This window comes from Desarmillaria tabescens (genome assembly GCF_030435595.1).
Source record: "Desarmillaria tabescens strain CCBAS 213 chromosome Unknown EV420scaffold_22, whole genome shotgun sequence".
NCBI lineage: Eukaryota > Fungi > Basidiomycota > Agaricomycetes > Agaricales > Physalacriaceae > Desarmillaria > Desarmillaria tabescens.
This window is the reverse complement of record NW_026848321.1, coordinates 128405-155351: the sequence shown is the minus strand read 5'-3', so window position 1 is coordinate 155351 and position 26947 is coordinate 128405. Positions and strand designations below refer to the sequence as shown.

The 26947-nt window shown below is 47.9% G+C and overlaps 7 protein-coding genes across 7 annotated transcripts; 1 reads left to right on the top strand and 6 right to left on the bottom strand.

Annotated features, from left to right (window-relative positions):
- Positions 1-937: 937 nt before the first annotated feature.
- EV420DRAFT_1549515 (uncharacterized protein) lies at positions 938-5900 on the bottom strand. The gene is made up of 12 exons (XM_060473421.1): positions 5119-5900; positions 4830-5065; positions 4496-4779; positions 3952-4408; positions 3698-3895; positions 3423-3639; positions 2999-3370; positions 2559-2954; positions 2052-2509; positions 1519-1992; positions 1361-1462; positions 938-1309 (listed from the first exon to the last, which is right to left on the bottom strand). The coding sequence occupies exons 1-12, from the start codon at positions 5630-5632 to the stop codon at positions 1133-1135; spliced, it is 3885 nt and encodes a 1294-aa protein (XP_060329553.1). The 5' UTR covers positions 5633-5900; the 3' UTR covers positions 938-1132.
- EV420DRAFT_1549514 (uncharacterized protein) lies at positions 5863-7247 on the bottom strand. Its single transcript, XM_060473420.1, has 2 exons — positions 6729-7247; positions 5863-6678 (listed from the first exon to the last, which is right to left on the bottom strand). Exons 1-2 carry the CDS (start codon positions 6802-6804, stop codon positions 5999-6001), a joined length of 756 nt encoding a protein of 251 aa, XP_060329552.1. The 5' UTR covers positions 6805-7247; the 3' UTR covers positions 5863-5998.
- A 5506-nt stretch (positions 7248-12753) lies between these two features.
- Positions 12754-13977, bottom strand: EV420DRAFT_1643984 (uncharacterized protein; the record flags this gene model as incomplete). The annotated part of the gene is made up of 4 exons (XM_060477579.1): positions 12754-12981; positions 13029-13343; positions 13396-13512; positions 13558-13977. The coding sequence occupies 4 exons, from the start codon at positions 13975-13977 to the stop codon at positions 12754-12756; spliced, it is 1080 nt and encodes a 359-aa protein (XP_060329551.1).
- Positions 13978-15357: 1380 nt separating this feature from the next.
- EV420DRAFT_513922 (pectinesterase) lies at positions 15358-17004 on the bottom strand. The gene is made up of 8 exons (XM_060482427.1): positions 16633-17004; positions 16533-16579; positions 16323-16481; positions 16187-16272; positions 15947-16131; positions 15796-15892; positions 15626-15741; positions 15358-15563 (listed from the first exon to the last, which is right to left on the bottom strand). Exons 1-8 carry the CDS (start codon positions 16859-16861, stop codon positions 15442-15444), a joined length of 1041 nt encoding a protein of 346 aa, XP_060329550.1. The 5' UTR covers positions 16862-17004; the 3' UTR covers positions 15358-15441.
- Positions 17005-17400: 396 nt separating this feature from the next.
- On the bottom strand, positions 17401-19092 carry EV420DRAFT_513920 (uncharacterized protein). The gene is made up of 3 exons (XM_060482426.1): positions 19091-19092; positions 17957-19028; positions 17401-17901 (listed from the first exon to the last, which is right to left on the bottom strand). Exons 2-3 carry the CDS (start codon positions 18792-18794, stop codon positions 17432-17434), a joined length of 1308 nt encoding a protein of 435 aa, XP_060329549.1. The 5' UTR covers positions 18795-19028; positions 19091-19092; the 3' UTR covers positions 17401-17431.
- EV420DRAFT_513919 (uncharacterized protein) lies at positions 19093-19959 on the bottom strand. Its single transcript, XM_060482425.1, has 2 exons — positions 19187-19959; positions 19093-19136 (listed from the first exon to the last, which is right to left on the bottom strand). Exon 1 carries the CDS (start codon positions 19814-19816, stop codon positions 19496-19498), a length of 321 nt encoding a protein of 106 aa, XP_060329548.1. The 5' UTR covers positions 19817-19959; the 3' UTR covers positions 19093-19136; positions 19187-19495.
- Positions 19960-24977: 5018 nt separating this feature from the next.
- On the top strand, positions 24978-26624 carry EV420DRAFT_1764985 (putative hscarg dehydrogenase). The gene is made up of 3 exons (XM_060480802.1): positions 24978-25302; positions 25354-25648; positions 25706-26624. The coding sequence occupies exons 2-3, from the start codon at positions 25442-25444 to the stop codon at positions 26477-26479; spliced, it is 981 nt and encodes a 326-aa protein (XP_060329547.1). The 5' UTR covers positions 24978-25302; positions 25354-25441; the 3' UTR covers positions 26480-26624.
- The last annotated feature ends 323 nt before the right edge of the window (positions 26625-26947 follow it).

Genomic DNA, 26947 nt, shown 5'->3' with positions numbered 1-26947 from the left:
AAATGAGCCCCTCTTTTGTCCGATAGCTCAAATTAATTAGTAGCACACTTACGACGCTGTTTTCCATCTAAACGAGAGCGTTTTGCTGTCCTTTGAATACTTGGGAAGGTTGGAGAATGGAGTACAGACGAACGTCGAGGCGAACCTCCTTTTCTGACGTTCGCTAACTGCCGCTTGGGACCATCAGTGGAAATTGCGAACGTCTGGGAGCATCCGGGTTGGCAATATCCAGGTGAGTATTTCTATACCCCTTCATTAGTTTTCACCGTATTTCCTTGACCAGGTCTTGGGTGCACCTAATAAGTAGATCAATCGATTCATAGACTTCTGCCCGTTCACAGATACCATTCTTTTCCAGCCTGTTCAGTCAATCTGTTAGTGTCTCATACAACTCAATTTTGAACTAATCAGACTTACGATCCATATAGATTTCTCGTTCAAGTCTAGGGTCTTCTGTAGCAACATAGCAAGACACTTGTAGGAGCTTCATAGAGTGCTATACATGGGCCGGAAACCAAAATACACCACCGAGGAGGACAGAATCAAGGCTCGTTGCCTATCTAAAGCCAAGTATAGAGCTAGTGAACGGTATGTCCACACCTGTGGTGAGACTCTTGCAGCGACTGATGCTGAGCAGAGGAAAAGAGAGCCGAAGAATGGAGAACCATAAGACAAATAAACGCCGCTGTGGTCGGCAAGGAAGTTCGCTTTGTCGTAATCCCCGAGAGAGTTTGCCATGCACACAACTTCTAGATTTGCTTGTACGTCAATGCTGTTTGATAGATGGCTGTATCGTTGATGTAGATCCTTTCTGCAACAGACATTTAAGGATGCCCGTGCATACTCAACAAGTCTCCAACGTCAAGAAGAACAAGCAAAAGGCGAGAGCCATTATAGTCACTTAGCTTTTGGAGATTGGAACGAAGGCATAGTCAAGCTCACTAGGTCAATTGCAGAGATAGAGGCCTGCATATCAGAAGGTACAAGACAAGATACTACGTGGAATAAGCTCCGTTTGCACTGTCTCCAGGTGGAGATGCAAATATGCAATAGCGGTCGATTGTTTCTAGATGAAGCGTACAAAGAAAAGCATCTACCATGGCAAAATCTATGATATATGTATAAAGCCTACTTATTCTGACATTGAATTCCATGTTGCGAGTGCTAAGACCATAGAGAGGCAGTGGGTTCTGAACTTTGAGATGTCAGACTCCGTGATTGCTGTCTGTCGATACCCACGAAGTACTGCACGGATCTGCGACAGCACCCAAACCCCGCAATCATAACCATTATGCTGTATGGGCATGGCCTGTATATGTACGCAAGTTAGGGCAGCAATGGTAAATGAAAGAAGGCTCACAATCAATCTCGTCACGGTCCACGATGCCGGACTCGAAGGTGGAAGTTCATATCCTTGCTTCCTCACACATGCAGTAATCATTTCGACGAAGCGAAGAACATCCTATGATGCATTAGAACTTATCATGGGAACATCAGCAGTAGATATCCAGAACATACCTGAATGTCTCGCTCGGACTCAAGAGCATCAGCGAGGCTGTCAAACAGCTCAAGAGTTTTCGTTGTAAGATTCACCGTGGCCACTGTCCAATGAACCTGATGTTTGCGATGTATCGGAATGACCCACTGTGTGTACATCCAGAACTTGAGTTTACGTGTATACCTCCATATCGTCTCGGATTCTGACTCGTCCCTCAGGGCAGCAAGATCATACGTTGAGAAGAGAACAGTTGAGGATTCTGGGAAGGCATCAGATAGCAATGCTGCACATCCATTCATCACGTCGTCATTCAAAAGTGCCGTAGAGGTATACAGACGCCGTAAAGCGTCCGCATCAAACACAAGTTTGGCCCAGTTCTTCTCCTTGCATCGTGGCCGATAACGAGCAACGTCTTTGGTCATGAGACACTCAGGAGAAGGAACATTGAATATAATATCGATATCCAAGTTGCCGTTTAAGCCAGACTTCCGAGGCTAGGGAATATTCCACATTCCGTCAACAGATGAAGACAGGTAAGTGGGAGAGAACTTACAGCGCCCATGTCGCTTGCTTTGAAAGACTCAGAATCATCAGCGCTAGATGTCACTGAGATGGTATCATTTTCTGAGTATGACGGAACTTCCCACGTAACATCAGATGGACTCGGACTTGGGTCGAGATCATCAAGAATGTCCGCAAGGCAGTCTGATTCATCGTTTGAGATAGTGTCCCCGTTGTCTTCATCGTCGTAGTCGCTCTCAAACTCTCTGAGTATTGAGGTGAAGGTCTGGCCAGGTATATCTGGGAACATCCCAGGGACAGCAATGATGGTAGGCGGGACGAAGTGGATGGCCGAAGATGAGATTCCATGGCATATAGAATGTGCAGTCCGCAGTGCAGATTGAACAATAGCATGCCAGCGCATATCAGAAACGAGTGGGTTCTTCCATCGGTGCTGAAGTGCACATGTTTGTTCGTATCTACGTTTCAGTGGAAAGAGGAAAGGTGAATCTAGAGAGCGTAAATGGGCGATTTGATCTTTCAGACAGAATCTGCTTACCTGCTTCAATGTTCTGGAGAGATATTTGCAGAGCAACAAGTTCCCGTTCAAACCATGTAAGCAGGTTGTCTGCTTCCCGCCCTAGTCGACGACGTTCCTCCAAACAGCGGTCGAGTTGGAGTACCGCCCGAATTCCCTGCTGGACGTTCGCATCCACGAGCCATGCAGGTGGTTCGGTGGGTACCATCTGCATCCAGACGTCTTGCATGAGGTCATCGTCATTTCTGAGATGTGCCAAATCCGTTGACAGGTGGCGAGGCAAAGGGAACTGAATATTCTTCTCCGTCGCAAGTTGCTCCAGCTCTCCAACATACCCATTGAACTTCCGAATAGCTGCAAGGAGAGCTGGCTTCCGGCGACTGATTGATTTTCGTGTTTGTTGGTGAAGCTTTGTTCCTGTGGAACATCAGAAGAGCTTCTAAGGCATAGATGATACTTACCAAGTGCCTGTTCACGTCCGCCAGTCGCCTGGTCCAGCCGGTCCCATTCAAAGAAGGTTCCGATTGCCCTTTTGCGGATATTCATCTTGAGGTCGCGCGCGAGAAGTAACGTTTGTACAAATGTGACGTCGAGGGATGCTAACTCGGGGAAGGACTGGCCGACATTCAGAGACGCATAGAGCTGGTCGATCTGATTGCAAAGCTGTTGATGGACGTAGGAGAGTTGCGATAAATCGAAATTCGGCTGAGATACAGTCATTGGTGAAGACTTCAGGGCAGTCCGAGTGGCCTGGATGGCAGACTCAACAGTGTCAGCATGCGCCTGTAACGTTAGAACAGCGTCAAGCTCTTTCTTCAGTCGAGCAGGGGCATCTTTAAATACCAAGTGTTATATCAAGCACCCCCAATAAACAAGTTGACTTACGCGAGCATATGGATGTCTGTGTCTGGCGTTGGTCCGCCCATTGTTGCCGCAGGAAGGGGACTGACTTCCCACAGGATTCCAGGTCAGCGCGTGCCTTTGCACCCTTTTTCTCTACACCTTCTTGGACCTTCCGACGTATCCATCCTCCGAGATCCTCACGAATAGACTTTGCCGTAAAAGCCGCCTGACGATCAAGGAGATAGATTCGTTGTCGACGCTATATATTCTTGATTGTCAGCGATCTTCACTTGACCTTATTGCTTGGAGATTCATACCGCAGAACTTCGAGTAATACCAATGAGCTTCCGAAGGCATGACCAGAAGCGCTCTACACCTTCACCATCTGTCAACCCAAGACCATCCATCAACCTAGGATTGTATACTAGCTGACAAGCCCATTGGTGCCCATACGAGTGCATCGCTGAGGTTGCAAAGACAAGTCGTTCAGTTAACATTGGTGGAAAGATGTCATACTAGAGTGTATATCAGGAGCTGAGACTTGGAGAAGATTAGAGAATAGACATCATACCAGATTGATGCTTCGATCCATTACACATCCAATATCGTACAATACGGCAATAGAAGCGGCTGCGGGCAGATGAGAGGCGAGTTTGTCGATGAGGGCAACAGCATACTTCTGCTGCTCTCCAGGAGTATCCACATTGGCAAGGAATAGAGGAACATCATGACGACACACCAGCGCAGCTAAGCCTGTGTCATCATAACGTCCTCCATGGGTTTTCTCCTTCTTCTCATCAGCAGCGTCAAATGACTTCTCGTCTTCATCAACAGCAATGTCTGGAATCTTGGGTGAATAGTTCTTTTTGGCGCCAGCGTTGCGTGCAATTTCAATACGAACTCCGGCTTCGTCAACCTCATGCTTGGAGAGGATATACCTGGGGTCATAGAAGTGCGGGCAGTCTCCCGCCGATGTTCGGTGACGCTGATTGAAGTTGCAGTCAACAGCAACATGGACATCACCACCTCTATTTAAATGTGAGAGTCCGAATACCACATACTAGTTCACAGTACTCACTCGGAAAAGCCCCGTCCAAAGCGAGTTCCAGAAAAACAAGCAGGAACATCGCTGTTGCAAAAGGTCCGAACATCGACCACGAGTCAGCGTAATATTGACACGTTTCCCATGGGCTGGAGAGCTGTACACCGAACCATTGTCAACATTTACAGTTGGTGTCGATGGCTGTATGTTATTCGGAGTCGCAAATGAATCGGGGATCTTGGCACGGGAGTTTGAGAGCATGGAATCAATCTCGTCTTCCAAAGCGAGTCTGACACATCCATACCACTTGGTTGCATATCCGAACCCACGACGAAAGGGCTCTTGCATTGGGACACCCTGGAATATGGATTTTAAGTGGTCTGAACAAGTAACGGAAGTTACCCTACCTTCGCATCAAGCATCCAGAACCCACGGCTCACATAAAAGTCTTGCAATGCCGAGCAAAATGCAGAGTTCGATGTTCCGGAATGTTCTAATAAGGACTGGTAGAGGCTGAGCAAGTCGATGGACACTGCGACGCGTGGCTCCCGAGGTGAGGTAGGGAATAGGCTATTCTCGACGAGAATTACAGGCAGGGATTCTGTATGCAATCGGCAGTATTCAAACGTTCTGGTCTCGAAATCTGCAATGAGCTATTCAGCATGGAATCCGTGAGTTCATGCTGTCAATACCTACAGTTCCAATACAGGCATAAAATGCTGCGTTGTTCATGGAAGTTCGCGCAAGTTCCAGCGCTGCAAAGCAAGGGAGGGGGGCCAATGTCTAAAGCGGATCTTTTCTGAAATGAGGCCAACGGTCTGACCAGGTGCGGCAGAAGCGCCCTCCAATCACGATACAAATTCTGGGTGTACCCACTGGGCTGCGTGCGGCGGGGTTTCGTGGGTGTGGGTGCATCAATATCTGGCCACTCGTCCTCGCCGTCCTCAAGGTCGTGAGTCTGTGGAAGCTCAACTTCAACGTCGAGCCTTGAGCTTGAAGCTTCATTGTCTGACTCCCAACCATCTCCTTCGTCATCATCAGCATCCACACTCCCACTGGCCACCTGCTGACGTGCACGCTCCTCGGCTTCCCTGACCCGTTTCAGCAGCGATAGTATGGCGTAGTCGTACGCGGCGTCACCGACACGTTTGGTAGGGTCCTTGCGATCACGCTTGCGTTTGACTGGAGAGAGCTTGAGCGTCCAAGACATTGCGGTAATGCAGATGCGTCACTGGAGTAAATATGAAGAAAACCGATTGTATTTGGAAAATATAATTATGAACGTCCCGCCACGATCGCGCTGAAGGTCGAGGATCGTCAGGTTGGAAATGGGGAGGGAACGTCATGTTGGAAAGAGGGGAACGTCGTTGACGAGTCGGTGCCTGACACTCGGCGAGATTTCACGGCCCGATATGGGGCAAAGGGCACGAACGTCATGGCGAGGCAGGCCCGTTAGGCCCATTTGATGGCTATATAATTAGGGCTTAGTGGTCTACTTTTATTTCAAATCCCCCTGCCAGAGGTGCCCTAGCAAGACAGCTTTGACGGTTTCATTTTATAATTGCAAGGGATCACCCTATACAACCACTTCATACTTCTCAAAACTCCTAACCAACCTCCCCCACCGTCCGTCATGCCACGTTGACAAATCCCTCCATTCTGGACTATCCTCGCCGAAAATGATGCGAAAAGACAGCATCCAACCACAAACGGTGATGTCCGCGAATGTAGGCACGTTCCCTGTAACAAAGGCATCCCCCTTCGCTATCCACTTATCAACCTCGCCGAGATCACGCTCAACGAGTGCCCATTGCTTCTCTCTACACTCCCCACGAGGATCCATATCCTCAAGCGTCATCCCGAATGCCTTTTCCCTTGTCTTCCTGAAGAACACCTCGCTTCGAGGATTTAGTACTGCGTTGGCTGCAGGGACTAGGAGTGGCGTTATCGCCTTCAGTAGTTGTGCATGGAAGGCAACTGTGAATGCCGCGTGAAGGGCTTGTGTACCGGGAGGGAAAAGACGTGGGGTATCAGGGTAGGTCACGTCGAGATACTCGGCGATAGCGGCTGAATCGGATACGATAGCACCGGTGGACAAGTCATGGATGAGTGGGAGGGAGTAGTATGGCGTGACACCGTCTGACCAGTGCGTAGCGCTAGCTGATACGCCAAGCCTTTTGTATAATGCCTCGATATCAGGGAATTCAATCCATTCCGTGCGGTATGGGAGACCCTTGAAGTTCAGCGCGTACCTAGGTAAGAATAAGGAACAACGATAAATGAATCTACGAAACCAGCTGACCTAGCCTTCCATGTATTCGGAGAGCATGCATTGATGGGCAATTTTGAGGGGATATCGTAGAAGACTATAGTCTTCGACATGATTGTTGATCGATAAGGCACGGATTCGTCGGTCCGGTTGACTCACCCAGTAAGACCCTTGGGAAAAACTGGCACGTGATCGGCAAATACGGTAATCGCAGACCCGGTTGCTCGTCGTTCGTTTTTCGCTAAAGTCTGGCGTGCCAAGAAAAAATTCGAAGTACGTAGTCGCCTGCGTGTTCCTGTCGTTGAGTTTTGCAACAAAGCTAATCTAAACACTTGAAACGCTGCAAGAGATGCATTGCATAGTTTAGAGACTCAATATTTTGGCTCATGAATGCAGCAGAAATACATGAATTTAAAGACAACCTACACACTCCTGTCAGGCCTGAGTTTCTGCCCGACGGAAATGCAAAGTGGCACTGAAAAAGTTTCCTTATACAGTTTCCATCTACTGTCAGAAACTAGATTCTCCCCGCCAAAATCTGGTTTTCGACAGACGGAAATGCATCTAAGGAAACCTTTTCAGCTCTGCAATCCATTTTCGTCAAATTTCCTTGGGGCTGAAATTGTTGGGGGCCAGGAGTGTACAAGATGTCATGGCTAATCAAAATCAATAATTATATTAAATACTTCCAGAATACAATCGTATTGAATTCTCAAACGCACATCATGTTTTTGACATGTGTTCCACGTTCTGCTCCCGTCACCACTATTTCAGGGTTACTTATTGAACAGACTTAGTCAGACTACGCACAAAAAACATTCAGACAGAGAAAATACTATTATATTATCTCAACATATTACCACTTCACAATGTACGAACATGAATGAGTCCAGCGACCTGTACATATTCCACTGAGTACTACGGACTTAACGAAGAACGAGTTACATGTACGACGGGCAACCGGGTCTGTGATTACCGTATTTGCCGATCACGTGCCAGTTTTTCCCAAGGGTCTTACAGGACCCCTGATTATTCCCCAAATGGTTGGGGCGAAAATCCGGACAAATTTTACCGTTTCGAGCTGTAATGTTAGGGTGGTATCCGGACAAAATGACCTACAGTGGTCAACAAGTCGAGACAATCATCCGGACAATGGGTGGCTGCGTAGCAAGGTCAGGTCTAAATCCGGACAATTCACAGTTCGGCTTGTCGGCAGGACCCTATCGTGCGCACGTTAATTGTCTTCTGTAAGGTTCTTTAAAGACTTCGTCATTGTTTTCATTTGCAAATATATGAAAGTAAATTAGATGTACTTCGCCTGCTTTTTGCTACAACGTTAGGCAGAATTTTTGTAAAGTGGGGACAAAAATCCGGACAAATTTGGTACGAAGGGTAGGTTATGCGCAAAATCCGGACCAAATTTGGGGTCTGGACATCAACGAAAGTCCGGACAAATTTTCAAAAATGACCGAATTTCTGCCCTAACCTCTTGGGGGATAATCAGGGGTCCTGGTCTTACTGGGTGAGTCCGGTGCGGTCTGCTTCCTCCGTTTACGAACCGAGGGAAAAATTTGATCTGCTTATGGGTAAGCGACCGTGTTGGACCTTTCCGCGTACAAAGCCGACGTTGGCATGCCCTGCGCAGCTACACAAGGGGGGAGACACCTTTCCACATCAAGCACAAAAGTAGCCTGATGCGAAACGGTAAGGTTGCTGTCCCTCAGCATAAGAAAATAGTAACAAACCAACCACGATGTGAACCCTTCAACGAGGGCCTCATATGTCACTGGGATTATGAGATTAGGATGAAAGAAAAAGTAAAAACGAAGAGACGCGTACCGTCTGTCCCCAGATTCCAAGATTCAAATATGAATACCTTTTGTAGCATCCTCGACCCAACGAGTAAAAGACTGTCAGAGTTCTCTCTAATCTGAGGAGTGTGAGTCGGACTCTGGAATTTGCTGTCAATAGAGACCTACGAGAGGATAGTGTGTGACGAAAAAGTCTGCCTGCCGTTTTACGATCCAGAAATCGGCAATTAGATCAGCCGAGGAATGATATTCGACCGATAATTCGTTAACGAAGTAACTACATTTTAAAACGATGAGTCTGGGTGACGTAGACTGAAGACAGGCCTACAGAGAGACTACTATGAGGAAACATGCATAAAGGAAGTGTGAAAATATTGCACATCGTCACGCCGTTCTTCTGCATTAGAAGGAAAGCCCAACACCATCCGGATAGTCGTGGCCAAAGCCGGCGACGGAATTGTCCAAGATAATGGGTCATATACACATCGCCAGTCACTGTAATGTGTAAGAAACGCAGCGAGGAGCACTGTGGCGACCTATGCTGAACGTTGAGGTCGTCTGTGCCCCTTATTTGATGCCGATTACTTTGCCCCCTGCACTAGGACATGTGTTAAGAACCAGGGTATTTCGAGCTAATACACAAAATAATGAGTACTCAAGTAAAACCCACGTCGTGAGCGAGGATGTCCGTAAGCCGAGTTCCAACCACCAAGAGGGATCCGTAAAGGTGCTAACAAGCGCTAGGCGTAGTTAACGGGGCGTCAGCAAGCGCTAGGCGTAACTAACAGGATTTCCGAAAAGCGCTAGGCGTAGTCGGGAAGCAATTGATTGGCAAGCGCTTGGCGTAACCGATCAGAGATGCTTAGTTCACACAGTTAAGTGGACTTCGAAGATGAGTAAAAGTAGCTTAAGATTCTAATACAACGGTAAAGATAATATTTATATGCTACTAGTAAGGAATTGAGTCATTATAATTCTACAATGTTCCATAGTATTCTAGTATCAGCAAGAAGAATAGAGAAAATACCGGTAGGCCGAGGTCAAGGCCGAGAGCAGGCATATGTTGACTCATGCTCAGTTCGGAAAAGACCCCGATATCCATAACAACATGCGACACAGCTCGTGCGAAACATCCTCGAGCTGCATCCTCGAGCTGGGCAACCAGAGCTAAGCCAGCTGCAACAAAATAGATGCCACAGACGCACCGGAAGTAAGAATCCTCAGAGTTCTTTCGAGAAATCCAGAAGAAATCCGGATTCCGTTACTGGATAGTATTCCTTCAATATTCCTGTCCACAAATTGTTGCACCACCTAGGGAAGTGGCATCGAGGCCGGTCTTAGGACAGAGATAGAGCTAGAAAGGCGGCATTAAATTCGACGTAAAATGCTGAAGCGATGCCATCGCTGCTAAGAAAAAGTGTCGTTGCGGAGGAAAGGAAAGGAAGAAAAGTTTTGGCAGCGCCAAACATTCTTGCCGGCTTCGGCACCTGTTGGAACGGTCCGCCGGACCGTCTTAGCCGGCCATTGTTGGTACCCCAAGCCAGCTTGCTCCCAGGCGCTTATGGAGGTCCCCTCGATTTATCTCTGCTTCCCTCGGAGCCTTTCTCCTTCTCGGTGCAGGATCTACAGCCGCTGCTTCTCTTTACCCTGGGAAAGGCCAGGTGATAGGCATGAAACGGGAATCTTCAAATTCGTATTGAAATAGGAAGGAAGGATGCTGCTTTTAAGGGGCTCCGATTCCTATCGGGTCTCGCCATTTGCGAACTTGCAGTCATCTATCATCTGCAGTGGCTCTTCTCACGACCGCAGAACCGTGCTCTAAATCTGAAGCGCTGATACTGATCCTTGACCTGGTGCACGAGCCCGCTGTGGGATTCTCAGCGAAAAATAATCCTGGGGTCGCCATGACAGCTCAGGGTGAATAGTGCAAGCATTTGACTGACTTCCTCGCCACAGAAGCTTCCGCTTCATAGGCCTTTGTTCTCTGACGTACTTATGCAAGTCACTCGTTTTCCCATTGTCTCTCCTGCCCCTGCAGGCAAGGCCTACGTGTGATCCCCAGTCGCTTCTGCCAAGGATTCAAACAAGGTGCGTTTCTTAAAATCAGAATTTGGGGCGTAATGATTGTTCTATTTTTTTCAAGGATAGAAAAGTAAGTACGGCTAATGCAAAAATCCGATACAAGATGAGCGTCGTTTCCTCCGGACCTCAATTACTGCGCAACCGAATGTGCCTTTGTGGCTCCGGGATATGATTGTTCCATGAATCATCGTTAGCGAATCGTACATGAGCGCTACTCGAGTCTAGACTGGCTATGAAGAATTGACCAATCACTGCGAATCTAAGTCTGAACCTGGGACGCCACCAAAATGTTTTGCGACAGCCCTCAAGCCTCCGAACCTGCAAGGGGTAAGTGCGAACTTTCCCTTCTGTCTGTGATTCTGTGGTAAAAGCATCTGTAATGCCCCCGAGGCTCGATTTTCTCTTACGTCTCAATTCCGCCACCCCATCTTGGACGAATGATCTTCTCGATTCGTCCGTGTGATCGGGCCTTCCACCCCCATTTCTCGACGACATTTATAACGACTTCAACTCTTCGTCCTGTTCCCATTCTTCTTCCCCGGCTGGAAGTCCTTAACTCGCATTTCTCTCTACTATCTACTATCGCCCTCCCTTCGTTAACATGTGCCTTCATCTAACCTCTCAATACACTTACACCTGTGGCAAAGTCACCACCACCGACAGCCGTGTCCAATGTCCCCAGCGCCAAAAATACCTCTCCGATAAGCGCGCATGGTTGGATGGGGCAGCGGCTCCAAAGTGCTTATGCGACGGGATCCCTAAAAAGGAGAAGAGGCGCGTGGAGGTGGGGAAGCCATGCAAACCGAATTGCCCGTATATCGCGTACCCAGAGTTCCAGTGAGTTGTTCGCATGTGTTTAAGGGACGATGATCATCTGACTGGGGCAGTGAGTAGTCGGCCGTATACTTCCCGCTGTGAAGCGAGATTTCAGGCGTGGACTTCATCGTGATAGCGTCACCCGATGCTTCAAACAATCAAAATCCAGCTGGTCATGGAATATTCACTTTGTTGTGTACAGTCTTTTTGTTCATCGTTTGACCTCTATTTCGTCTTTATTGAACAGCCATTAATCATGTTGTACAACATCCCATTCTTATCCCTCGGAGCGATACTACAAAAGTACGATAACAAATACTTACATCTTGTATTAATCGAAACATTCCCTTCTACTGACATACAAAAATGCATGTACAGTAATGTACAACTAGTTCTTGATTCTCACAACTTGAGCATAACCTCAAGTTGTCCTAGCATATTTCTCCCTGACTGTAAGCCGCAAGTCGATTACAGTCAGTTCTTAGCACCCGAAGACTGGGGCACTGAACCCAAAGCTTCAAACAATTATTATCTGCTGTAAAGTCAGAAAGGGATTTTCCGGGCTGGTCTTTTACCTGCTCGTATTCACAGGCTAGGCATATGCTAGGTTCGAATCTGGGTTGGGTCGTTGCGACTCTCGGCATAATTATATTTCGGCACACTTTGGCTCGATGCCACAGCGTCTAAATTTCGACCGTATTTAATCTCCGACGCTGCTGTTGTAAATAAGCAGGTCAAAAGAGATAGACGATAGCGTGGGATGCCATCAATAGTATCGATATTAGAAGCTCCGTGCTCACTGGTACAGTTCGAGTTGCCGATAAGCCGAGATACGGAGCCCTAGCCGTCGGCAAATAAATCGGCTTCTCAATTAGGCTATTTTTGATCGACCGATCAGTTCCTCTGTCCCCCTTCTACAAATTGCTTTCGCCCTCATTTCCGAGTCATTTGCAATGAAGCTGGTGTAGTTCGGAAGCTGTGGAAGGCGAGATGGCCGAGCGGTTAAGGCGCCAGACTAGAGCAGATCTGGTTTTTAGGTAGTATTTTTGGGTCGTCCTCTCGTAATTCGCTCGTCAATTATGATACAGTTATTGTTCCTTAATCATGTGTGAAGCTTGGGGGAGTCAAGTGGAGCGCTGGACTGAAGAGATCTGGTTTGTGCGGCAACCGAGCAGATCCGAGTTTTAGCGCCTTTGGAGCTTCGTCCTCTCTTTGGAATGTTGTTGCTGCAGCTCGTCTCAACGGCTGCATACTCTCGTCGACTGCACGCAATGTTCTATTTGGCTCGCGTTCCGAGAGGGAGCAGTGGCCAAATATAATTCGCTCGTCTTGATATGATACAGTTATTGTTCCTTAATCATGTGATGGATACGCTCGGAGAAACGCCGTGACACAAGTGACAACCTGTTCTGTTGCCAACACCTTGAGTGCCTGCTCGAGTGAAACTGCGCTCTCCGCGCTCTTCGCCGCTGCATCCGACTTTTTCTCTCCACAAACGCGCTCAACGAGATCAGCATAATCTCCACTGTGTCGCTGGTCCCTCGGATCCCAAACTCGATCCATGAATACGCCCGCACCAAACTACAACCACTGTCAGCAACAGAAAAATACAAAAAGCAATCGCTTACTCGGTCATACATCATCACCAGTGGGTCTCGCATCTTCATCACATGTTGGTGGTGCCGTTTGAACTGCTTGTACTTGTCGTCAACTCTCTTCTTCACTTCTGCCTTGTGCGCCCCCACCGCGTTCTCTAGTTGCTCGTACAGCCTTGGGTTCTCGTCCCGACATGCAGCCTCCAGGTATTGCTTTTTCCATTGACGACTCCCTGTCCCATGGTCATGCTTCTTCCAGATCTTGCTGAACTTTATAATCTCGACCAGCTGCATCACCGTCGCAACCCAGACCCTGCCGTAGCTATCCTTTTCCTGCGACACCAGCAACTTGCACATACATGTATCAGTCACAAAACGAACATGTACACGCAATACTCACCCGGTGAATGGCAATAAGCTGGTTGCCCACGTCCTCGATACCCTCGCTGGTCATTCCACGCTCGCAAAACACGTCCCAGTTCGCTCGCTCTTTAACAAGAGGCTGTAGCATCGCGGTCTAAACTCGGTAAGCCAGTATATTTCTTCAAAAACAAACACTCACCCAAGCTACCTCTTCATCCTTCCAGCCTCGTATAATCCGTCGAAACGCCCGATCCTCAATTTCTGCATTGGTACCACTCCCAGGGTGCTCTAAAAGCGTCGTCTTGAACTTGCGCGCACTAAAAGGTGCCTCGTCAAATGCCTCGATGATCTCCGAACAGCGCTTATCCAGTCCATTCTCATCCCCTGTCTCCTTTCCTTGACGACGCTCCTTGCGACTCGGCTCATCTTGTTCTGTCTGAGGACATCCTTGCTCGATTTTCTTTGTCAGAGCCTCAATGCTATCATCGAGGTAGTTGCACAGGTCCCGTCGCTTTGCAATTGTTCGAGGTGTGGATTCGGGATCGAGTGCTGTGAGGGCACCAATCTCAGCATTCAGTTCCTCGATTTTGTTACGGATGCGCTGGTGGGGAGAGTCCATGATGTGAGTGTGACAAGAGTGTCACAGTCACCTACCCGTACTTGCTGCCTACTCTCATTGCGTCATGCCCGACGCGTTCAGCCCACGTATAAAAGCCCGACACGCGCTTTATGCCTTCCTCCCGCCTCCTTTTCTTCCCTACCACCACTATCACCCCTCCGACTCGACTTGCAATTGGCTTGAAGCCCGCTCCTATGTATTGCCGTAAATGCCCTGGGCATGCAACCCGTGCCGCCCGAAACTGCACAGACTGGAAATATTTGTGTGGGGTGCGTTCTCTTTCAGTTTTCGCAGTTCCTCTTCTTGATGACGTCTACTAGGCACCTCAGAGTCAGGTTCCAGGTATGTTCTCCTTCCAGGGTTTCTATAATCATGTTCATGCATCGCATTGCCAGAATGATAGCTAGACCATTATACACCCGTTCCCTATTGCGGCTGCTTTCATACCACTTTGTATTCCCATGACGCCCTGTCTCAGAACATGAACCAAATAGAGTCATATTTACGCATCACCAACTCCCAGAATGTCGATTTCTGAATCAAGTTATCCCACGATCAACTTGAATGTCAAGTATTGAATTATCTGGGAGAAAAATAACCAAGAGATGATTGTTAAAAGCAAGGTGAGGTGAAGCTCGACGCTGGATGTGGTTCTATTTGGCTCGCGTTCTGGGATGGAGCGGACCGTGTACTATTCCGGCATCGGTTCATCCTTCTCTCATGGCCGACTCTCCGGGTGTGCGAATCCATACGCGGTGACCACCTCTTCATATTTCATGCCAGAATCAGGCATGAAATATTCAACATTGGCCCGAGTCAAAAAAACTTAAAAGTGTATTCAGATTGGGAATCGAACTTGATCCACGCCTTTCACTACTCGGACACCCTTGCCACGGTGAAAAAGCACCTCCTCTCATGTACTTTGCGGACATTATTCTTCGAATGCTACCTCAATATCAACTCGATTGTCGAGTATTGGATTATCTGGTCTCTTTGAGGCGTGGGTTCGAGTCCCACTCTCGTCATGCTTTTTGGTCGAATCGTGCCGGAATGTTGTGCCTTTACCTCCACTTCAAAGTAGGGTAACGCACGAAACCTCCAGGGAGGTTTAATTGCGGTTTCTTACCGACTTCGATACGGTAGTTTACCGTCACTCACCGCTCACGTAGATACAATTGGTGATTTGACAGAACACTGTAATGTCTAAAAGCTCACAATGCTTAAAGCACATCAATTTCCTCGGTTCTAGTTCTCTATTCAAGACGGGGGAAACTTGATCTTTATTCGAGTTCAAGTAATCACGGTTCCCAATATCTCAGAAGAGAATTAACCTTCACCACTTGCTCGAGCTAAAATGTTATGTTTGTTTCCCGTCAGAATAGAGGTGTCCTAACAAGGAAGAACTAGCGTCAGCAATTGAGTTAAGTCGTATATCACCCTCATGAATTCATGATGATGAACAGGTTACAAGTAATCGCTATCTACCCAATCAGCATAATCACTACCCAAAACATCTGATATCGTGTAGCCGCTGGTCGAAGTCAGCGTCGTAGCAAACGATGCGCGTGTACCAGAAGCTCCGTCCCCTGAAGTAAATAAATAAATAGTGTCAGTAGAGTATCATCAAGAGTTAATAGCGTCACCGTACCTGAACTATTATATTCAGCAAATGTAACATCATCAGTATTGGGTTCGCTGCTTGACCATTCCTCCCATCCAGCACTGTTGATCAAATCTCCGAGTGAGCAAGAAGTGTAGACGACCCTATTTTTCCTTGGTCAGTACCGTATAGGTAAAGCAAAACACCGGGCGATGTACCGAGCATATGCTCCCCATGGGCGTCCAAGATATACTAGCCCTTCGAGAGATGCCGTCGCAGAGCTGCTAGTAGTGATAGTCGATTCATTGATGACATCTTAGACAAACGGTAAAACTGGGATGCACGTTGGATAGATTCTAAGTGACTTACACAAGCTTACTCCGTCAGACGATGAACGACCGTTAGCCGTAATCGCACCAGCACCTACGGAAGCAATTGTGTTCTGGTGGAAATACGCTCGTGCATATTGGCCGAAAATGTAGTCGACCGCTCCTTCAATGTAACAGGAACCATAGAATTGATTACCAGTTTGTGCAAGCACTGTATCCTGATAGCTGTTCAATGTGGTCAGACCTTAGGCGTAGGAAACGCCACCGAAATATATATTACCTGTAGAATCCTACACCGTAGTAACCATGATTTGTTCCGTAAGCGCTCAATGCCAGTGCTTGACCGTCGGTACTAGCTTTACCGAACTAGAATATATACGATCAACGACGTTCTCGTGCATAAGCGATAGGCTCACCGTGTTTTTCACATTGACGTTGTATAGTGCAAAGTCGTCCTTATGGACGCGCAGGGTCCCAGTCGAATCATCGTCATCCGCATCCGCAAGAGATAGCGAATAAGTAATGGTAACCGTGTTGCTTGCATAGCTACTGGTATCAGAGGTCTGGCCCATGATCTAAGCACCGAATGTCAGCATAGCTCCTATTTGAAAAAGAGAAGCATGTACCGTCGTCTGGCCGTCACGATCTATGTAGACTTGCTCAGTGTATGTACCTAACGACAGTCCGTTAGCCTCCTAATAGATGTTCTCAAGAAGGTTGAATCACCTTCGTAAATGAAGATAACCTGGTCTGTCCCATCATCAGCAAGCGAGTCCACAGCGGCCTGCACCGTGCTGTATTCTCCGGACGCCGCTCCACTGGCTCTCACAACAACAGCACCCGAGGGCGCTGAAGTACGGCTTTCGCGTTTCAAGACGGGGCTTGCATCCACCAGGTTGAAGAAAAGAGCGAGGAGAGAAAAGAGTGTCAAAGATCGAACGGAAAGGAAAGCCATTTCTGCGGTCTATAACACAGCACCCGCCATCCTTTATATACTGGCAACGGCGAATTCATTTTGGATCATTGCTGTTGCTTGAACAACCGGGCGCAGCAGTGGGCCTGAAACACCACGGAATTCGCAGTTTCAGAAGATTCCATCCGATGTTGAAGCGGAGAGAGGCAATATTTGAGGGATATGGGTAGTCAGCTTCGGCGCTTGGCCAAGCGGGTTACGATGCGGATGCAAATCTATTCTTGGTTCATTGTGAATCGCCGTCGCAAAGAACACAAACATTAGTCAAATGACCTCGAGCATGACTATAAGATTCCGGCTTTTTAGAGAGCTTTCTCCCTCGGGAACGCGGGGCTCGTCGAGATCACTACCAGAACATCTTGGTGTTTTGGTCATATATGCAGCCAAACCCACGGAAGGAGGTATGAAGAAAAAATTGCCGCAGAAAATTCGTCGTAAGGCCTACTCTCTCTTAAACATGCTACCCTCACCCAGAATCCTGTCATTCTGATGGCGTACACGACAAACATCATATCGAGGTCCACTGCTGTATGGCATTCTCATACTCGTTCATTAATGATACACACTCGGAGCAACCCGGCCAAGTTGCAATTTATCCCCAGATCGAGGGAACAGGGCACCTCGCAGCTTCTCGTCCCAGTCCAAACCGGAATCGCCTCGGCTAGGACCAATGATCCGCAAGTCTGTCACCATTCTTTGCGCGACTCTAGAAGCTATAACGCCATCCAAGCCGTCGAACGACGACAGAAGATCCAACACTTGTCTGTATTTGTCCTGGTTCATGTTGTTCCTTCTCTTCACTAAGCCGGCAAGATCTAGTGCGTTCAGATCTTCGGCGTTGTGTCGTCGGAGCTCATCCTGCCAGCCCCACCTCAACACTGGAGACACGAAACCAACCTCGATGGATGGGGCCATAGGCTCCTTCGCCAACTGTTTAGTAGCCCAATGCAAGAGCTCCGTGCCATGTTCGGTCTTCTTTCTGACGTAGAACCCCAGCATACGAAGCCGAGGTAGAGCAACCACTGAAATTAGGGATTAGCTACGTAGGATCGGCGGACAACGGATAATCGGACTCACAGTCATTCCTCAGGGGAAAACATAGCCGAATCTCCTCGAGACATTTGCGAACCCTTATGAGGATCTGTTCTAGGAACGCGCAAAGCCCGGGGGAGGGTTTTTCGTAGTCTGTAAGGCAGAGGATTGAAAGACAGCGTAACCGTTCAATATGGAACGGGGAGTTGGCAGCGGACATGAAAGCCAGTACATCCTCCGTACGCTGGCAGTCCACGCCTTCGAAGCTGATCGTCTCGATACCGCGCTCTTTCACGACGGCATAGGGTTTGTCGCGTGAAAGAGAGAGCCAGTGTTTCCACATTTCACAGGTAGTCAAACCACCGCTATTGCTATAAGAGACCCCGCACCCGCGAAAGTGGACACACTTGAGGTGGCAGCAGTGCGCAAGGAGCGTAATAAGCACGGGAGTGGAGAATTCTACTGCGGGCCCGTTGAAGAGCTGGACTGTGAGCTCTTTGATCCTCCCAAGGCGCGGATCTCGAAACGCGTTTGTCAAGCCAGCCATTGACGGGTGGGTGTCGAAATACAGCTGCTCGAGACTAAGCCTTTCTACGTGTTGGAATCCAGGGAGGCTTCCGAGAATGCTTATGAGTTCCTCGACATCTTTAAAGCGGAAGCCCAGCAAGTGGACGCAATCTCCTGGCCGAACAATACACTGAACGCCTCCAAAATCGGCGAAGAAGTCGAGGAAATAGGGTGGCGTTTCCGACGAGTAATCCCATTCCCAGATTCTGGTCGTGGAAGCTGGAAGAAAGCCGTTGTAAACGAAATAATATTCGGTAGGGGATCTGGATGATGAGATGTGAAGCCCGGGCTGGCAAAGTTTGTGATGCGTCAACATAGTAGAAGGGGAAGAATTGAAGAGAAGACGGCTCGGCTGCCCGTCAATCTTTTATTTGAGTTGTTGTCTATCTTTGTCTTTGTCTGAAATGGCGCAGCAAAAAACATTGTTATAAGAGGTGGCAGACAGAACCTAGTGGTGGCGATTCTTCCAAAAAGGGACGGACCCAAGGACGAGGCGCCTCCATTGTGCGAAAATGAGACTCGAACGGAAGAGAGAATATAAAGGGTCACCCTGTCGAAACGAATCCCAGTTGTCAGTTAAGACAATTAACAGTGACTGAGAAAAGGACCAACCTGGCGTAAGGGGAAAGGTAGACTTGGGACAAGGATAAGGTTAGAACTATCGAGGAAGTGAGTATGAAATTTTGAAGATAGCACCGAATGACATACAGAGCTTACGTTTACGGAGCTTCTGAAGAGGTTCTGCGTGCTCATCAAAGGAAGCAATACCTATACTTATATCGGTGAATTTCCGGTCGGAGCTGCGCCCAGGTCAAGGCGTCGACACCGTTTAAATGAAGGGCATTATCACCACATTCCGGGAGAAGAACCTAATGGAGGTTGAAATTGCACGCTGGAGGCATGTCAACTGGACCTCGCCGCTATGCTCAACAGTTCTGCACAAACACAAGTCTCGTGCTTCTCGAAACTCTTGATCGGCCGGTTCCACCGCCCACCATGCCAACTCGACATATCTCTTCACTCTGGGCTATCCTCGCTGAGAACGATACGGAGAGAGATTATCCCTGCAAACATTGTCACGTCGGCATACGTAGGTGTTTCTCCCAGAACAAGGGTGTCCCCTTCCGTCATCCATCCAATCACCTTTCCAAGCGTGCACTTGAACACCGTCCATCGTTTCTGGCTACGCTCGCCAAGAAGATTCCTCTCTCCCATCAGCTTCCCAGATGACTTGTCCTGTTTGTAGAACGCTTGGCCCCTTGGGTTCAAAATCGTGAAAACAGCAGGAATGAACGATGACGCTGTTGCAGCCTTGACATGGGCGTCAAAGAATGCCATGAGTGCTGCGTGTAGGACCCAAGTGCTAGGAGGGAAAAGGCGTCAGGTATCCGGGTAGGTCACGTCGAGACACTAGGCAATGGTGGCCGACTCAGATATGATAGCGTCAGTGAACAAGTCATGGATAAGTAGGAGGGAGTAGTATGGCGTAACATCGTCCCGCTGAGTAGCGCTAGCCGATACGCCAGGCCTTTTGTATGACGCATCGATATCAAGGATATTCAATCCATTTCGTGCGATAGAGATCCTTGAAGTTCAACGCGTACCTAGGCAAACATAAGGGACGATGTTAAATTGATCTACAACATTAACTGACCTGGTCCTCCATGCATTCGGAGAATGTGTATTGACGGATAATTTTGAGGGGATGGTGTAGAGGATAATGGTCATCGACAGGACTGTTGATTGATAAGACGCGGCTTCATCAGTCCGGGTCTTTGCTCGTCATCTTGCAAACAAAATGACTTGCTGATAGAGACGTCAGTCGTTAGTATATCAGTCAGGAATGATTGCTCACCATTGTCCGCTCGCTTAAACCGATTCGTTGATCACGGCTCCAAGGATGTACAGTTCCTCCCCAGCAATAGACAAAATCGAGTTCATCGAAGAAAATTGTCGATATATGCGCCACCAGCCGGGTTGTATACATCCAGGAAGCAGGGTAGGGTTCCAGGTTGAAGCGCTTGACGAACTGTTCTAGAGCTAGAGCCAACATCCCTTCGACGAGATACTTCGTAGAACCTGGTGTGTTATGTAGTCTTCTGAGTGCGAATATTAACGACATTATCCAGAATATAAATTCAAGCTAGACCATTAGAGGTAAGTGAAAATGCAGCATGATACAGACAGCAGCCGCACCGTCAACAACCGTCATTCCTTCAGGAAAGTTGCACGTGTGCATACCTCAATCGCCTTTCGGCGATTCGTTCATTTGGCCAGAAGTCTCGGTCCACTGCGACCTCGTTCTGAGTGAACACCTGCTGGTACATCGAGGCAGACGTCCACAGAGGACACGACGCTGAGCAGGGGAGATAAAATAAGAGCACAGGGATGATAAAACGAGGAAATAACGACCGTCGTCACGACTGAGAGAAAGTGTCGTGGAAGGAAGGAAAGTTGCAACAAAATTGAAATTGATCATATTGCCGTTCGCGGCACGGTAGGGGCGACCCGTCGGGCCGCCCCATCGCCGCTTAATAGAACACTGTTAGATCAATTAGAAAGAAATGGTGATGTCTTCCCTAAGGCTCAGAGTCTCATCCATTTTTCGGGATATTTGCAGCGTGATGTCCATTTTATTCCCTAGAGCGTATGCGTCTACGGATAACTATCATTGCTTGATCATGTCCAGTAAGTAACTGTCAGTTGAACAGTGGAATCAAGAGTGGGACAACAGGTTGCGATAGGATATACTAGATATGATCGTTGATGACCTGGAGAGAATTATGAATAACCACCTGTACGTAGGAACATTTATTCCAGGACACGTGGTTGCAAATTCTCAAACTAGAAGTAGGACCAAGATATGTAGCACGGTGTATCTAATGTGCGCCATAGAAGTAACGCTGAAACCCTGATCTTGACACTCAAGATCAGTGCTCTATAACGAACTGGGGCTCTTTAATAAGTAATGAAACGCGCACTCGTAACCAGTCTGTTGCTTCTCCATCATCTATAATAAAGACTGTAGGTACATTAACAAATGCACGTAGAAATTAGCAAACTAGAGGTGATAATAGAGACGACGGGACAATTGACGATGGTCTTGTGACTGGGCGTTTGATTTATATTTATCTTGAGATCAGTGGTAACATGTGCGTTCGCATCGACAGGTGCAGATACTCCACTTTTCTAGGTTCCTTGGGCCCCCCTTGAGAACAACAAATTCCGAAAATTAATTGAGTCAAGCAGAAAAGAGATCGGGGTATCCACTAGCAAATGCAGGGCCATTAATTGATCCACAACGTTTACGCCACGAATCACCCCAGCCGAAACACTAGAAGAAATAGATCATTGTTCGTAATGTGTATATTGAGTAGATTCCTTGATACCACGTCGCGGAAAGCTTTCTATCAGTGGGCGAAGGGAATTTTGAGACCCGGGGAAGATAGCTTTCTAGTCTCGAAGACCGGGTCGTTTGGAACACTTGTGTAGGCAAACGCGGAGATAATTACGGCGCCGGTATCCACGTGGTAGGTTTAGTCGCGTTTGAGGCGCGAGTTACTTCTTGACACTAGCCACGTTAAGGATGATGGATCAATATAGCCCTCCACCATCAGTTCCCATTCCAAGCGCGCAGCGCCGATGATCAGCACTGGAGCTTGGCGGCTTGCTGGTTCCCTGAGGGACGATGAATTATAATACAAAAGGAGCTTGACATATGTACTAGAAGAATCAGCTCCCGAAAAGGTTCGCTCCCGATGAAATAGATAAGTATACCGGCGATAATTAAACAAAATCTGACACTGTTCCAATTCGGAGGTTTCGTCTCAGGATGATAATATAAAATAATTCTGAAGACGAGTGGTGAGAGTAGTAATGCGTCGTCAGGTCTCCCGTGCTAGTGTTGTGTTGGCGGTTGAAGATCAACAGAGGACTTATTGCCGGCAATCAGCGCTGACATCCATATAAGGGTATGAACGCTTGAACGTTTATCAAGGTTTCCAGCAGCCGATATTAAGAACGAGAGACGGTTCACATATGAGATGTGCGGAGAAAACGGCCATTATTGAGGGGCTAGGATCGTTGAAAAATCTTCCACATTCTCCGAGCCAGTGCAGTTTTGACACATGTTGACGAGAAAAGAAAATCTATTCTACAAGGAAGGCGAATGATACTATGGGATACAACAATGGTAACTAATAGAGTCGTAAAATGGATAGGAGCGTTTAGTGAGAGAGTAAATATAGATGATCTAGGCTACATATGTGTGCGATGTGTGGAAATTGATGTAATGGGTGGGTCCCTTTCAATGGGGTAAAAAATACGAAGAGAGGTGGAAGTGATAGTTGAACAGGAATAACTAGTAGTTATTTAAGAATAGTTTCATGAGTATGTGAAATGAGTAACGCACCAAAAATTGTGTTTAGGGGACCACATCGAGTTTATCGTAGCGGCGGCGCGCAAGGCGTCCAGAATTGGCCTTGCAACGGCTAGAAAGATCCTCTCTCAGTACATTCAAGCTAATAAGTGAGATGGAATATTTACACTATTGTCGGGGCTGCTATAATCTATAGGAATATTAGTTCCTCGATACCTACAACAAGGATAGAAAAAAGACGTACGGTTCACTGTGCACATATAGAATACCATTACATATCCCCTGGGACCTGACTGGAGAATAGTACAGATATCCCCTGCTGTCCATGGACATCCAGGAGCCCAGTCGCGGTGAAAAGCTGAGAAACGCGGAATCATGATAGGACAGGGAAATTTGAATGGCTGTAATCAAAGGTCGTTGTGGATTTTATACTCTCAGAGTCGCCTAAAAAAGCACTCACCGCATTAAACAGCACAAGCTATAAAGTGCTGTTAGTTGGAGTCAGTCGCTTGTTGTTCTAAATTGAGGTGTCGGAGGGCAGTGGAGATGTGTACCGAGTCAATACGACTTGCTGTTTTTTCCATATCCCAAGTGAGGAACAAGGTTGACCCTTTAAGGAATTTTACTGACTCAAAGCGCCTCATCTAAGGAGAGGCTATGCGGTGAACTGATCGAACACAGCCATCACCTGCATGAGCGCTTGATGCGGCGCTAGTGGTATGATATGGTAGGCGTCGGGCAGTAGCACAGCCTCTATGATGCGAAAGCAGAGAGGGTGAATCTGAGCGCAGAGTTCACTGAGGGTATAGGTCAAAGAAACTCTAGATCATTACTGAAAATCGAACAGATTTGACCTGTCAAATTACGCCAGGCGCCTTCGAAAGGCAGTGAACACGACAACAAGCTCAAGCTGTCGCGCACAGCCCACTTGTTATCGCAGACAGATGTGTTAATTTCAATCCACAGGTTGATTTGGTCCCGGGGTGTGGGTCTAGTAGTTGACTCTTCCTGCCCCTACTGAGCCGCCATCTCAAATGATATGTATTCGAAGACAAGAAGAGTAAAGTGCGCCCGGAAGCGGAAGAAAATCATCATGACTCGGAGAGGCTGTCCTCGGGGATGTTATGCGTGGCCTGTTCTGGCGTCTGGGGCGCGCCCGGATAAGATTTCTGATCGGGCATGCACGAAATGATGCTAGATTTCACGATTACTAAGTGCCGCATATATCTCAAACACGAGAATCATCAGCAAATTCTTCTGATGATCTATTTTGAAATTCCTAGCGACGAACACGTTTTAGAAGTCGTCTGTGTTTTGGAATATCAAACGGTCAGCGGAAAGGCACAACTCCCCATTCTCATTAGATGGGCAGGACATTATCGGGAGGTTCCAAAAGTATGGGGCCCACGTAAACCTAGTCACATTTTTCCCTCTGTTGCATTTCTTGGCTTTGTTCATAGTCCCTTGCCCGTCGTCGTTCTTCTTCCTTCTTTCGGTTCGTACTGCGGGACGAGGCAAAGTTGGCAAAGTGTGATTTGAGCGTGGACTGGGTCGCCGAAGTGCATCAAAAGCCTGTTGGATGGAAATATTTTGAGAGGTCAAGAGCTACAAAGGAGAGACACACCGTAAATTCAGCGACACTGAGGCTTTTTATACCGCTTCTGAAGAGCCGGATTGTAGTATACATTTCCATTTCTCCTCCGTGCGTCATCTTCTGGCATATACAACCCCCCAAGATCTGCCGCAACGTCCCAAGCCGAAATTTTCTGGAGTCCACGATGATATCAACTAGTCGTTCGCGTATCGTGACTACAGAGTTGTTGGACGTAGTCACGATAGAATATATAGGAAGATTTGAGGGTTCAAGCTGGAAACTAGTGCTCTGAGTATATCCAGGTAGAAAGTGTATTGAGCGACCACTGCAGCCGTGGAGAAGTCATGGCAACAGGATGTCCTTAATCACCCGTCTTGAAGAGGAACTATTGCTAGCCCGTGAAGCACTGTGGTGAAAGTTTGGAAGACGAGTCTGACGAGGGCGACGCGTGCGAAATTTGATCTGTCGAAGTCATGTGACCGAATGTCCTTTTTTCCGGTCCGCGGCTGAGGAGGCATCAGCTACCACTGTACCAGTACCACCCACTACTGACAAGCTGCTCGCCGTAAGGGATGCTTGATGTCGATTTCCATGACCGGCTCTGAACGACACGCGTTCCAGAGAGTGTCAGTGGCAGCATACTAATTTGCTCCCGCCTGCTGGTCAGACAACCGGCTGTTTCAGTGGTAGTAGTTCAATGGCTTGGGTCCCACCACCTGGAATTTGGATGGGATCATAATTCCGTACTATATTCTTCGTACCCAGTTCTCTGAATTTGCACACCACTGACGGACATGATTAACAACAACGTTCGCGGGCTCCGACTTATCTATCTTTAGTGAGTTCATTCTGGTCACTACACCCATCTCCCGGTCATCTGTGCAACATTAACTGGGTCGTTAGCGTCATGTTTCATGTTTCCGCCAGTCATTAATCAGCATCGTCCTCTCACTTAAAGGCGTCGATAGATGTAAGACCCTCTGCAACCATCATGTCTCGTAAACTCATTGTCGTCTTTGGAGCTACGGGAAATCAAGGAGGCTCTGTCGTTGCCTCGTTTCTCGAGAACAAAGCTTATGTCGTTCGAGCCGTCACTCGGAACCCAGATAGTGATAAGGCGAAGGCTCTCGCTGCAAATGGTGCTGAAGTCGTCGCTGCGGATCTTAATGACCAAAAGAGCCTCGTCAAGGCACTCGAGGTTAGTCAAATACGATATGTTATATGTTAATGGATGCTAATAGTCAATGTTGTTCAGGGTGCGCATGCAGCGTTTGGCGTTACAGACTTCTGGGCTACGCTATCTACCCTCGAACCCAACGGAGCTTTCGATGGGGAGATCCAGCAGGGCAAGAACCTCGCCAATGCCGCCGCCGCCACTCCGACGCTCGAGCACTACGTCTGGAGCACCCTTCCGATGACGAAAAACACCACCAACGGCGCTGTTACCGTTCCGCACTTCGACAGCAAAGCCCACGTCGACGAATATATCATCTCTTCCCTTCCAGATCGAGCGAAGAAAACCACTTTCTTCTGGTCAGGATACTATGCCACGAACATGGCGTCCTCGAATTCTCTAGCGAAGAATGAGTCGGGGAAGTACGCTTGGGTTCTTCCTTGCTCACCGAATGCGGCGACGCCCGTGGTCGGATTGACGACCGCGAATGTGGGCGTCTTCGTTAGTGCTATCATGGCGAAACCGGATATCTGCCTGCCTTCGAAGTACGTCCTGGGGTCAGTTGAAATCTTGACTATGGGCAAGACCCTTGAGTTATGGGGAGAGGTAACGGGCGTCGAGACTGTGTTTGTGCAGAAGGATATGGATGACTATGTGTCGTCATTTCCTGCCGGTCCGGTATTTGGAAAGGAGTTGGGGTTGAACATGAAGTTCTGCGAATTTGGGTTGAGCGGATGGTCGAAAAGAGGCGAAAAGATTGTGACAAAAGAAGACCTTGGGATTAAGGACGCGCAATTGGTCAACACCAAACAAGCCTTTGAGATGATGGATTGGACCCACATTGTAAAGGCATAGTCGTATAGGATTCGTTATCACACACTTAAGGTATTTCTACTCGAATTTTCTCTGCCCGACGCTGTAAACATGTAATTATAGTACTTGAATTCGAAAAAAATAGTCCACGTTGGGCAATACAACCCCTCAAGTGCGACATTCCGGGACTGAAATTCGTCGGGAGCACAGCGGTCACGATAATGCATCCACTGAGCGGGTACGACGAGTTTACAAGGCTAACGCGTATCATAGTTTTGTGAAGTATCTATCCATCGGGAGATGGAGCATCTACAGGCTTGTCTAAGATTGTAGCAACAATTGGTTCACCTCTTCTATTTCAATTCAGACGGGAAACATTCCAGAGATGCCAACAGGCACACGAATGGCGCTTCTGTAAAAGATATCTGTTTTTTTCTGGCGCTCTGAGAAAAGGAAAAGGTTCGCTGCGTATCTCGAAGACTTCATATTTGTACTGCCCGAGTTGAACCG